At 38.8% G+C, this 13,870-nt stretch overlaps 1 protein-coding gene across 8 annotated transcripts in view; it reads right to left on the reverse strand.

Annotated features, from left to right (window-relative positions):
- Positions 1-964: 964 nt before the first annotated feature.
- The window catches only part of CEP78 (centrosomal protein 78), a 32,007-nt gene continuing 19,101 nt past the window's right edge, over positions 965-13,870 (reverse strand). For 7 of the 8 annotated variants that reach the window (XM_077344724.1, XM_077344719.1, XM_077344721.1 and 4 more), the window contains exons 10-16: positions 10,682-10,817; positions 10,370-10,415; positions 9,948-10,091; positions 8,312-8,389; positions 5,591-5,757; positions 4,470-4,623; positions 965-1,848 (exon numbers count right to left, since the gene is read on the reverse strand). In XM_077344724.1, the coding sequence (XP_077200839.1) occupies positions 1,366-1,848; positions 4,470-4,623; positions 5,591-5,757; positions 8,312-8,389; positions 9,948-10,091; positions 10,370-10,415; positions 10,682-10,817 (1,208 nt within the window). In that variant the 3' untranslated portion in view covers positions 965-1,365. The remainder of the gene's footprint in view (positions 1,849-4,469; positions 4,624-5,590; positions 5,758-8,311; positions 8,390-9,947; positions 10,092-10,369; positions 10,416-10,681; positions 10,818-13,870) is intronic. The other variant, XM_077344720.1, reaches the window with a different exon arrangement.

Below are 13,870 nucleotides of genomic sequence, written 5' to 3' on the forward strand. Positions count from 1 at the left end.
ACTTACAAATTTGATCATAAAACTCATATTTAAGAATACAAGGAAACATGCTTATAATTTCTACATGCTCTACTGCATCTAGAAACAGCACTGTAATTCCAGGTTTATAACCAAATTACAGCCTAGAGTTTCCCACAGAAACATCAGTCCCCATATTTCACAGTTCTCCTTTGTGATAACACTAAAAGACCAGTATAAAGCACTATGGAAACCTAGACAGCACTTATGATTCTGTTGCACTTTGAGACCAGGGGGTCCTTAACATGGTGCCAGTGGACATATGGGCATCTTTCCTGATGCCAGTCAAGTGTTTTTTAAAAGTAGGTCAAGTCAGGTGGGGCTTTTGCCCAGGAAAGCTTCTGATGGGCTATTGGACATTTGATTAGCTGTGAAGATTTTTTTTTAATGTTGATTCAGCATCTTCACAGTGTGACTGAAGGGAAGCTGCAGATGCCATTTTATGGCGGGTTCCACTTCCTGTGGCAGTTATTGTGTGATTGCATCCACCATGCATTGTCAGAATTTCAAAGGTGCTCCTGCAGGCGCAAAGAAGTGGGAGACGACCATTTCAAGAGTCAGGAATCTTTACCCTCTGCAGCTTGTCCAGTTTGCACAGGCATCACCAATTTCTATCTTGGCTCAAAATATTTAGAGAAAACACACACACTTGCTAACAATATTTAGTGATAAACACCTTCATCAACAGTTGGCCTCTACTCCATTCCAGGCAAAGGCACAATTGTTGTACTAACACAAACAACACATTGCAGTCTCTATCATTGTCACTTTGAATCCTGCCTTATAGTTTCCAAGCAGTATCCAGGCTCATCACAAATTATACCATTCCATAACAGACTCTACAGAGAATTACCATAGCTAATTAAATGAAGACAATAATCTTGAAATATTCAGTTTAAACATGCATCTTCTTTCATTTAGAAATCCAGTCATAGAAAAAAGACAATTTAAAAGTATACCTCTTTAATGCTTACATTTGACACCCAATAACATAATTTTAGTTCACAATTTAATATGAAGTATTATGCACTAAAATCATTACTAAACTACTTGTCAACATGATTAGCTAAAAAAGGGGGAAAAACTCATTTTATTCACTCAGATCTGTATCATTTAAAAACAAATCTTTACTCATTTTAGAATCATCCATCCAAGTAATAATACTTTATAAAACCATATAAGAAATAAAATGGACTATTAATTGTTTTGGATACTTCTAGCAAATATTCTTGCTAAAGTTACATAGCAAAAACACTTTAAAGCTACTTTAAATAACTTTAAAGATTTTAAAGCATATATTTAAAGATCCATACAATTAATGCATTTTGAGCAATCCGATGGGAATGTTCAAATACTTCCCAAAGAATGGATGTTTTCTTGTATTTCAGAATCGGACTGTATTGTATCATTTCTAGAATCATCAGTTTGATGAATACTTTGATCTCCTCTAGCAGAAAAACTTGTCATATGGCGAAGTCTTTTTGAAGAAAGTTTGTTATCACCACTAGTGGTGAAACTGTATTTGTTACTATTCCCACTATACAGTTTAACACTGGGGTCAGAGACTAAATGATGATCAGTAACGGGATGTCTAATAGAAGACACTCTTTCTTCCAAATCCATAGGTTTGCTGCTTTTCTCAGAAGTTGCTGACTGATGATTTTTTGTTGCATTTTCTTCAGTGCCTTGCTGTAAACTTTCTGGGGACTGACTAGTAACCTGATGCTGCTGTACATCTCCTGTAGCAAGCAGGAAATTATTTGCTTCTTGAAATGGAACCAAATCAGACTGAAAATGAGGAAGACCCAGGAAAGAAACTGAACCAGAATTCTAGGGAATAAAAATTAAAATCAAAGTCAGAAAGTATTTAAGAATCCTTAATTTAATTAAGAAGCCTTAATTAAAACTATAATACCAAACAATTTTCTGCCTATACCAGTTATAGATCTACAGATTACAAGTAGGAACCTAATATGCCCCCTGCAGGGCCTTGAACTCATAGAATCATAGAGTTGGAAGGGGCCATACAGGCCATCTAGTCCAACCCCTGCTCAATGCAGGATCAGCCCAAAGCATCCTAAAGCATCCAAGAAAAGTGTGTATCTAACCTTTGCTTGAAGACTGCCAGTGAGGGGGAGCTCACCACCTCCTTAGGTAGCCTATTCCACTGCTGAACTACTCTGACTGTGAAAATTTTTTTCCTGATATCTAGCCTATATCGTTGTACTTGTAGTTTAAACCCATTACTGCGCGTTCTTTCCTCTGCAGCCAACGGAAACAGCATCCTGCCCCACTTCAAGTGCCCCACTTTCAAATACTTAAAGAGGGCTATCATGTCCCTTCTCAGCCTTCTTTTCTCCAGGCTGAACATTCCCAAGTCCCTCAACCTATCTTCATAGGGCTTGGTCCCTTGGCCCCAGATCATCCTCGTTGCTCTCCTCTGTACCCTTTCAATTTTATCTACGTCCTTCTTGAAGTGAGGCCTCCAGAACTGCACACAGTACTCCAGGTGTGGTCTGACCAGTGCCGTATACAATGGGACTGACATCTTGTGATTTTGATGTGATGCCCCTGTTGATACAGCCCAAAATCACCTTTACCGCTGCATCACACTGCCTGCTCATGTTTAGTTTACAATCCACAAGTACCCCAAGGTTTTGTACACACAGTGTTACCTAGAAGTGTATCACCCATCCAGTAGGCATGCTTTTCATTTTTCTGACCCAGATGCAGAACTTTACACTTATCTTTATTAAATTGCATCTTGTTCTCATTTGCTCATTTTTCCATTGTGTTCAGATCTCGTTGAACTCTATCTCTATCTTCTGGAGTATTTGCTAGTCCTCCCAATTTGGTGTCATCTGCAAACTTGATGAGTAGTCCCTCCACCCCCTCATCTAGATCATTAATAAATATGTTAAAAAGTACCGGAGCGAGCACCGAGCCCTGAGGTACCCCGCTACTCACCTCCTCGGCAGGTACCAACTTGCTGATCACCTAGCCTCGACCAGGGCCAGGTCCTTTTTGGTCCTGGCCCCTACCTGGTGAGATAAGCTCCCGAAGGATCTGCAGGTCCTCAGTGAGCTTACCGCTTTCCATAGGGCCTGCAAAAGAGAGCTCTTCCACCTGGTTTATAGTGCTAGAGCAGGTGATACGTGTCCCCCCTTGGCATTGGTACATGAACATCTGGTACCGAACATCTTGCTTCCCCCCATGCAGCCGTCATAAGGGCCTTCCTGTTTTAAGGAGGGCCCCGGGAGTTTTGCCATCTGTTAAGATTTTTGTGTATTGTGATAGGGTTTTAAGGGGGGTTTACTGAATTTTATTGTATGGATTTTCCTTTATGTGACCCACCATGAACTGATTTCCAAGAGTGGCGGGCTATAAAACAAACAAGCAAAATTTGTTCAGATGAAGGGTTTTAGGGTTTTTTCCCCCCTCTGGCTCTATCTATTCCTGTGTGTAAAACTCTGACATTGCTGCCTTCATCCATACAAAACAGTTTCTCCAAGTTTCATGCTCCATACTTGGGAGTATAGATGATTGAAGTATTTTCTAATTCTATCTGTAACTGTAGTTTTAGTTTTTATGATTTAATTATGTTTGATGATTAACACAGTGGTTACATAACGGGATATTTCAAACATTTTAAAATCTAATTTAAAATATGTTATTTAAGTTTTAAAATATATTTTGTGTCTATGCCCTGATCTGCATGGCCCAGGCTATCCTGATCTCATGAGCTAAACAGGGTTTGCTCTGGTTAGTATTTGAGAGGGAGACCACCAAGGAATCCCAAGGCTGCTGTTAGAGGAAAGCAATGGCAAACCTACCTCTGTCTGTCTTTTGCCCTGAAAACCCTGTTATCATAAGATGGCTGTGAATTGAGGGCACTCTATACACACTTTGGTCTATTAGGCCCCTCACTGCAAACCTTAGTTATATTACCACCTAGGGCAGGCTTTCTCAGCTAGGGTTTCATGAAACCTTGGGGTTACATGATGGCCCTGGAAGGGTTTACCAAATAGGTGGGAGGTAATTTTAAAATATATTTTATAAAATTAGTTAAACATTTATGAGGTGATATAACCATATATGGTCATTTTGACCTGCCTCCCCCAGGCAAAATGGCCAGTGATGGGCGTGGAGGGGGTGGGAAGAGGAGGGACCCCAGGTGTGCATGTACACAGGTATGCTTCCGAACCAAATTCTGCATGATTGTGCCACAACTGGGTTTCTCGAAAAATGTTTCAGGGGTTTCTCAATGGTACAAAAGTTGAGAAAGATTGACCTAGGGCTAGATACTCAATTGAACACACTATATGTAACAGTGCCTGAAGCAAAAACTAGAAAGCTGCAGAAGAGCATAAAGAAGCAAAGTGAAAAGCAATATATTGAAATAAAGCAGCAGAGGAAAGGATAAAAATAAAGTTTGAATGACAGGTAGTTACTTTGACATTCTGCATGTGTTTCTGCCTTTCTTCTTCAAATGAGTTCTCCTTTTGTGTTATGGCAGGCTTATTTAGAGTAGAAGTCATTTGGGGACGCTGCAACAAACCAAAATCTGACTGGTCAATACCAGCCATTGTTGCAAGTTGTCCAAGTCTGCAAGACAAGAAATATGTTACTATACAGTTGTTCATAATATAAGATAAATTATGCATTTTACAATATTTTCAAGTTAGAATAGTGAACCCTATGCAGCATTATTCCAGTCTACGCTCACCAGTTTCAATGGATGTAGACTGGAGTAACTGTACAATGTAGGACTAAAAAAACAAGCAGATTACTTTCCCCAGACTTTACATGATTATTTGTATTTATTTTTATTTATTATTTGATTTTTATACCGCCTCTCCCGGTAAGCTGCTAAAGGCTATGGTTAAATATGGGATTGGCAGATCTTCTTTACCTACTTATACCTGTCTTAAAACTACTATGCAGTATTTAGCTAGACTTCAATATGTACCTCAGTATGTATTTTTGAACTCTGCTTGGTCTCAAATTATTGGAAACCTGTCTGGATTTAAAGACACTTGCTTGCAAAGCAGTATTCTCCTTCCTTGACTCACTTTTTAAAATGTATGCATGCATGCACGCATATACATACACACACACCACGCCCTCCCTTGCAGCTCAGGGCAGTTTACATTTGAACTTGTGAAACAATACAGGAACCGTCATTTGTGATCCAATACAAGGAAAAGTATAATACATTATACATTCCTATACTTTCTATTTTTAGAATCAGAAGAATTTTTAGGGTACCCGGTGCACAATGAATGTACCAGGAGAAAATGTATGATTTGAATTTTAAAAACTGCAAATGGAAGAATAATAGCCATTGTTTCTGTTGTACACTGCCCAACAATGTACTATAACAGGCAGGATCTACAACAAACTGTTCAGGCTTTTCCCCCAAGGTGAAACTTTTAAAGACTTTTAAAAGAGTATGCAGCAACACAACAGAATATGAAACACTGCTGAGTTTTGACAGTGTTACAATATTCTGATCCCTTTCTCTAAAAATAACTGAGAAGGGGAACCCCACCCATAATAAATAGTCTCTTACCCAGCATCCTTAAGAAGATCTAAAAAGGCATGAAACTTTTGAAATGAGTTTTCAATACTATCCAGAACACCTTCATCTTCAAGAATTGTGCTGGCTACTGACTGTGCATGCAGAACCTCTGATAAAGAGCTGTTTAGATTCCTTAATCTGGCATTTTCTACCTCCAGCTAGAAGAAACCAAAAAACAGACCCACTTAAATAATGAAAAGTCTCCCATTCTTAAATAGTGAAAAGCTCCTTTTTTTGAAACATCTAAGAAAAATGACATTTTCGTTCTAAAATTAAAATTTCCCCAAGGCTACAGATTTACTATTTTCTTGGAATCTTCCCCCTCCTATATATTATATATAATTCCATATGAAGTCTGTAATACAGGGAGCAAAAACAGAACAGGTAGCGAAATTCATAGACTCTACGCATCTGTCTGGGCCCAGTGTACTTCAGGGACTGTGTCTCCCTATGCCCCCTGCAGGGCTCTTTAATAAATTTCAAGAAGAGACAACATTTTGCCTTTTGGTTTTGTTTGCTTTGGGCTCTTTGTACTGCATGTACAAATAGATTAGTGATCTCTGGTCTGTGAGAGCTTGCCTGGCCTCAGCCAGGGTCTTTTCGGCCCTGGCTCCCGTCTGGTGAAATGAGCTCCTGGAAGAGCTGAGGGCTCTGCTGGAGCTAATTCAGTTCTACAGGGTCTGCGAGACAGAGCTCTTCTGCCAGGCCATTGGCTAAAATCAGACTGACAGAAGATCATGCCCCTCCTCTGGGTTCTTGTTTGTAACAATCCCACCTAGGAGATTTGGGATTGAATTGATGGGTAAGGCAGACTGAGGAGGGATGGGAGTTAGGACTCTGGGGGTTTATAGATTGTGTTTTTGTATGATTTTCTGTATGGTTTTTTGTTGCACGCTAGACAGCAGACCAGGAGCGGCAGCCTACAAATATATAATAAATAAAATAATCTAAAAGCAAATAATTCTGGCGAGGAAACCTTGGAAGATCAAAAACAGGTAATATATGACCAAAGGATAACTCTGGACTAAAAAAAAAATGCATGTCTATGTAATATGTGATTGTAGCTGCATGCTACTGAGAACAGATCAAATATTAACAGAAATGTACTTGACACACTACAAAAACCTTTGCTTCTGAAAAAGGTTACCAGAATGAAAATCTACCTAAGAACCACCAGATGTTAACTATAAAAGAGAATTTACCACTTACATATAGTGTATAAGTGATCCTAACTCAATCAATTTATAAAACAAGCTTTCAACCCATTTATGCTGTTTTCAATGTAAAGTGCTTTAAAACAGGCTGTGAAATGCTGGAGAATTAGTAAATCCAAATTTTGACTGATTCTGGTGTCTTCTTGTAAAATCATTTTTGTGCTATTTATACTGTTTTAGCTGAGCTAGAGTTGAAACTATAAATATATAGGGTTGGAAGGCCAGCTTGGCATAGTGGTTAAGAGCCGTGGCTTCTAATTTTGAGTGTGATTCTCCATCCCTACCCTGGACTCATCAAAGTCCTGAAAGTGCTACTCTCACTGAGCAGTCCTGTCAGGTTTCTCTCAGCCTCACCTATCTCACTGGGTGTCTGTTGTGGGGAGAAGAGGGGAAGGCGATTGTAAGCTGTTTTAAGACTCCTTCGGGTGGTGAAAAGCAGGGTATAAAAAACAACTTTTCTTCTTCATCAACCATCTCAGTTGACAAAAAGCAGAGCCTTTTCACCTATCCTCCCCCATAAAGTTCCTGAAAGGGGTTTCTTTTAGGCTGCCATTGGAAGTAAAGAAATTATGCTTTGCCTGCAGCAATTCACCAGTAAGCACAGATTTTCAGCAAGAATCAATGCACTGCAAAGTGCTGTTCTTGGGCAACTCAGTGGCCAAGTCAGGCATACATCTAACTAGTTGCTGCATCTTGTGTGTCCCCGGCTCTACCCAGCCCACTAGTATTATAAAGGTAAAGGTATCCCCTGTGCAAGCACCGAGTCATGTCTGACCCTTGGGGTGACGCCCTCTAGCGTTTTCATGGCAGACTCAATACGGGGTGTTTTGCCAGTGCCTTCCCCAGTCATTACCGTTTTACTCCCCAGCAAGCTGGGTACTCATTTTACCAACCTCGGAAGGATGGAAGGCTGAGTCAATCTTGAGCTGGCTGCTGGGATCTAACTGCCAGCCTCATGGGCAGAGCTTCATACTGCATGTCTGCTGCCTTACCACTCTGCGCCACAAGAGGCTCTTCTAACCAGTATTATACACCAATAATAACCAGTATAATACACCTAGGTTAAATAGAAGGAATAAAATAAGATGGCATTCTAGGACATGGAATTTTAAAAATATCCCACTACTTATTTGGGTCCTTCTAATAATAATACATTATTTTTCTTACTTACCCTTCTTGTGAGGCTTTAAAACTGGAAAATAGAATGTGGCCTGTTGAACTCAAATTTAGAAGTCTGTAACAACTGAAGTCCTAGAAAAATGACTTTACTGCTTAAGAAGAAATGAGGCTAAAGTAACAGTGGTAAGATGTGGGGGAAGGCACTGGCAAACCACCCTGTATTGAGTCTGCCATGAAAATGTTAGAGGGTGTCACCCCAAGGGTCAGGCATGACCCGGTGCTTGCACAAGGGATACCTTTACCTTTAAGATGTGGAAAAGGTTAGACAACTCTTTTCTGTGCTGCACTTTTAAAAACATAGGAAGAACATTACAGCTACCTCTGTTACACGTTCTTCAGCTGTTACTCTTGCTTTTCGCTCTTCTTTTAATCTGAGTTGACACTTTTCATGGTCTATCTGCGAGAGAGATCATGATCTCTTGAATAACATGCATCAATCCATGATTATTGGACTCTAATCAGAATATATACTGGCTATACTACATTCAGAATTGGAGTTCTGAAATGACTTAAAGTATACAGTCTCCTCTCAAAACTCAGGGGGATTGGATCCAAACACATTGCCCATTCTTTAAAAAAGGAAAATTCAAGTGAAAGACCAATTTAGCATATTGCTATAACTTGACAGAGAATATTTTTGCAGAAGACTTGGAAGTATTAAATATACTATCACTCCAATTACAAGCAACTTTACATGTATGTTTGTCCAATTAAATGTCATTCAGCTACTCAGTATAACTTTTCCTTCATTGCAACTTTCCTGTAGTTTTAAATCTTTCAAACAGTTTTGATTCCCTCTAGTGGATCTTGCTTGAAATACCATCTAAGATGAAAGAAAGCCCATTAGTTGTTCAGAGAAACATACAGAGAACTGTTAAGGAAAACTGCCCAATAATTTATCACTTAGCTTACTATTTAGACATTTCTTGACCAGTGAGTAACCTCAAGAATCAGGGCTAGGAAAAGACCAAGATCATGGAGATGTTCAAAATAAATGGTAATGAGTTAGAGGGATCAATAATCTGATTCAGTGTAAGAGATTTCTTAACCGGCTCTGATTCAGTAGAACAAGCATGCCTAACTTTATTTTTCTCCACAAAAACTGTAACAATTGATGTTCTAGCTAGTATTTTAATCACTGCTCCTCTTCAAGTTACACACCATAGTCACACTGAATTATCTTTATCAATCAATCAAACAATCAAATACCTTTATTGGCATAATAAAAAAACATTTATACAAAAGACGAGGTGGTTCAGATCCCAGGTCACTTGGAGAAAATCCCATGAAGGAATTATTTTTATAATTATCTTTATAATCCAAACAATCAAAATGTGCCTCCCCAAGGAGGAGCAAGTGAAGCCATAATACTCTTGAATATTTATGTCTCATTACTTATGGTGATTGTAGAAACAAAAGCAATAGAAATTACATGTTACATATAGTTTCCTTGACTTGATTATTGATCATTTTGAATATTTATTATTCATTCTTTTAATACATGTCTACTCTACTGTTCCCTTATATGTGTTTTCTAAGGTGCCTTACAAATAGGGAAACAATAAAACGAACTGGAAAACATACAAGCCAACAAAATTAGTCATCAGCAGAGAACAGCCATAAGCCAAATAATCACCAGCACAAACCAAGCCACTAGAATTCAGACTCAGTAAACCCAATGAAAAATAGCTGTTAGAGTACTAATGTGAGGTGAACCAAACTGACCTATCAGAAAGGTCCTCTCCTGACAATCAAAGTACTTCTGACACAAGCACACCAGAACAGGACACTACAAAACTTCTATTCTAGAAGCTGCTTTGAAAATGTCAGTAATATACAGCACACAGTGGAATAATTTGCAGTCCAATTTATTAGTTTTGATATAGCTAGATAGTATAAAATTCATTATACATTATTGGGTTTTTAAAGGAAATTTAAAAGAATACAAATCATACCTGTAACTGATGGTGCTGTTTTAAATTAATTATTTCTGGAGATTTTGTGGCATTAGCATCACAGATATCATCTACAGCATCATCCGTCTCCTCAATTTCAGAGGTGGAAGCACTTTCCACAGTAACTTTCAAAGGAATACCAGCCTGTTTACATCAAGTAGGAACAACAGGATTACACAGTTATATCTAATAATACCAATTCTATTTTACAATTGTTAGGTATTTTTCTTCCTAATTAACAGCAAATGTATGCCAATTCTAAGAACTGCTTGTTACTGAATTTAAAAAATAAACACCCTTAACTAAACCAAGGAAGATTCATTGAAGAATGCATTGTTGAGATGGACACAAACTGTCTTCCACTAAAAGCAACAAGAAGCTTTCCTTCAGTTTCCAGAATGATGTAAAAATCATAATGTTACCTGGATCTGCAGTGGCAACTCATGGATATTTTTCACTGATGAAGCCCTAAAAACAATATAATGTATTAGGAGGAAGGAGCTTCAGTAAGTAATAGCTGAATCAATTCTCATATTTCTATCAATAACTCAGAGTAAATCTTATTTCACCTTCGCCAATTATACAATTTAATATTCTTGGCATAAGAGCATGTATTTCTAAGAAATACTACTACTTATTCAGAGAAAACGTACACATTGTTATCATTTGACTGTCCACATATAAGAATAATAAAGATAGCTATATATTGCATTTTTTCATTGCATTCATATTACCTATGCTGTTTTGCGCGTTCTGCAGTCCGCCAAGGAAGGAATCCATGTGCTCCTGGAGGTAAAGGCTTTGGGGCATAGCTCTCTTGATCACATGAAGTTACCTTACCAGGGCTTATGGATTTTTTTGATGCAAATCCTGAATTAAACAAGAGGAAGTAATGAAGGAAGCCTGCTATAAATACAATGCAAATGAGAAAATTTTTCTTTTCAAATTTTACAGCATGGATGGTACTGGAGTTCTATCCTTAATCCCAAACTAGGACTACATAAATTGCCAACAGCAGTGTCACATCTTAGAAACCTGAGAATGCCATTTTGATTTTTGCAGACACCACCCCCCAACCTTCCCCACTCACCAGGACATGGTAAGCACCAGAAAGCTTTCATCCCCTAATATCCTCACAACAATATTGTGAGAATCACATCAAATACACTTTAAAAGCAAGTTTAAGTAAAATGTTTGTTATATGTACATGTTTAAGTCTCAGAGAACAGTTAATTCTATAGGGCAATAACTCCAAAATCCCTGGCCCAAGTACAAATCAAGCTCACCCCTTCTTTGAAAAAGAGTTTGTACTACATGCAGCAAGAAACTCAATGGCTGGATACTTCTAGCCAGATGCCAGCTGAACAGGTTTGGGAAGGAATCTGGAAAAGCTTTTTCAGAGCTGTGCACAGAAATAAAAAAGCATACCATGCAAAACCTGGATTTTGGGTATTCAATGGGAAAATGCTAGCTATTGTCTGAGAGTGGCACCTCTCTATGATGAAACAGTCTGCACTGGAAAATAAGAGTGAAAAACTGTTCAAGTTTTTACTTGAAGTAACTATGACAATTGTACCTTGGAGCCATTCAACCAATTAGAATTGCTAGAGCTTAACCTAGAGGCTAAGTGACCGAGGGCAAGTAGAAGCGATTCTACAGACTTCTACCCTTTGAAAAAGGGACAACTCGAATCTATCCACCTTCCCCTGAGGTGAACAGCATTTCCCCTTAAAAACGTGAAGACTTTTTTCTTCCTTGACTAATGTTCAGGTTAGTCAAGACATGAGAAAATCCCTGTAAAAGGTTCAAGCAACTCTCTTTGAGAAACACGGCTATAAAAGGAGAGGTCAATTTATCTACTTACAAACCTTTAAAACAAACAAACAAAATGCAGTACGCTTCCAAACTGTTTTAGGCAGAAAAGTTTCTCAGTGACATCATGTCTGAGAGTTTGGCCATGTATGACAAACTGATAAAGGGGGGGGGGGGAGATGTTAACAGGGCAAACAACTTCTTCCTATTTTTCTACCACCAATTCATAAACATTTATGAAACTAATAACCTAACTGTTTGCCTAATAAAATCCTTCCATGCTCAATAACCCTCAAATGCCCAGTGTGTGACTTTTAAAATTATTATGCAGAAATACAACAAACATCAGTGCATGCATATCAAGACACAAGATCAATGACTTAAAGGATGTACAACAAAGCAAAATCAGAGTCCAGTGGCACCTTTAAGACCAACAAAGATTTATTCAAGGTGTGAGTTTTCGAGTGCAAGCACTCTTCCTCAGGATATAATTCACATGCTAGCTGCTAGAGGATGTTACTGCTGAGATCTCAGAGAGAAAATTCCTTTCAGCTGCCTACAAACACTTTTAAAGTCTGTTGGTATGTCACAAGGACTTCTGTCTTAGTAAACAGTCATTCTGTGATCATGAAGCCCAGTCCTATCCATGTTTATTGAGGGAGAAAGCCATTGAAACCATAAGCCCCAAATTTTCATGCACACAGCAAATGAGGGCCAAGCTATATTTTTACTAAGGATTTATAGTGAATCTCAAGATGTGTACTAGATGCTGGGCCAAGGAACTTAATCCTCCATTCTGACCACCATTTTTCCTAGTAGACACCAACCATTTACTCCTAGGATGCTATTAACTACAGCAGGGGGGGAAGATGGTATGGGGGCTTGCCTTTTCCCATTCAGGGATACTGGCAATATGTATTAGAAATGCACACAGAAGGAAGTTTAAGATCGCATTCGCAACTGCCCACACCAACATCACAGTCCCTATTAAAAATGGACAAATACTTTTAAGTTTCAAAGATGTTGAGAAATCAATTATCATAAATGCACAGTTTGAGCTAAATGGTGCAACCTAGTCACATAAATGTTACCATTTTATATGCTTACCTCTATGTCTCCAAATTACTGAAGCAGAAGTAGAAAAATAGCCACATACATAAATTAAGCAAGACTCAGAAACCATATTCCTTTCAAGAAACATCTAAACATGTTAACATAATGCACTCATGAATTACTGAAACTGTTACAAGGCTTTCAACATCCTATAAATCTCAAATTTGGAATATATGTAGTTCTTTTGCTAGAAAAACCTGAATATTTGATCTGGCCAGCACAAGCCACACCAAAACAGGGATAGATTGATGAGTTTCATATTCCACCCCATTCCTCTACCCACACACATGAAATAGGATTACATTGTGAAAATGTTTAGAATGGAATGTATTTATGCTAACAAATGCAAACTGAACTTCAGAAGATGCAAACAATAACATTCTTTGGCCTCAAAGAGTGTAGTCATGGAAGGGTACATCCGAAAAAGATGAAACACTGAAATTTGGATTACATTTAATTACTTGGAACAGTCTAAAAAACACAGAAATTTTAAAAACTATGTTTACCTTTTTCTTAACAACTATAGGTAAAGGTAAGGTAAAGGTATCCCCTATGCAAGCACCGAGTCAGTCCTAGAGGAGATCAACCCTGACTGCTCTTTAGAAGGCCAGATCCTGAAGATGAAACTCAAATACTTTGGCCACCTCATGAGAAGGAAGGACTCCCTGGAGAAGAGCCTAATGCTGGGAGCGATCGAGGGCAAAAGAAGAAGGGGACGACAGAGAATGAGATGGCTGGATGGAGTCACTGAAGCAGTAGGTGCAAACTTAAATGGACTCCGGGGAATGGTAGAGGACAGGAAGGCCTGGAGGATCATTGTCCATGGGGTCGCGATGGGTCGGACACGACTTCGCACATAACAACAACAACAACAATGCAAGCACCGAGTCATGTCTGACCCTTGGGGTGACGCCCTCTAGCGTTTTCTTGGCAGACTCAATGCGGGGTGGTTTGCCAGTGCCTTCCCCAGTCCTTACCGTTTACCCCCCAGCAAGCTG

Source organism: Paroedura picta, chromosome 7, assembly GCF_049243985.1.
Source record: "Paroedura picta isolate Pp20150507F chromosome 7, Ppicta_v3.0, whole genome shotgun sequence".
In the NCBI taxonomy this organism is placed as follows: Eukaryota; Metazoa; Chordata; class Lepidosauria; order Squamata; family Gekkonidae; genus Paroedura; species Paroedura picta.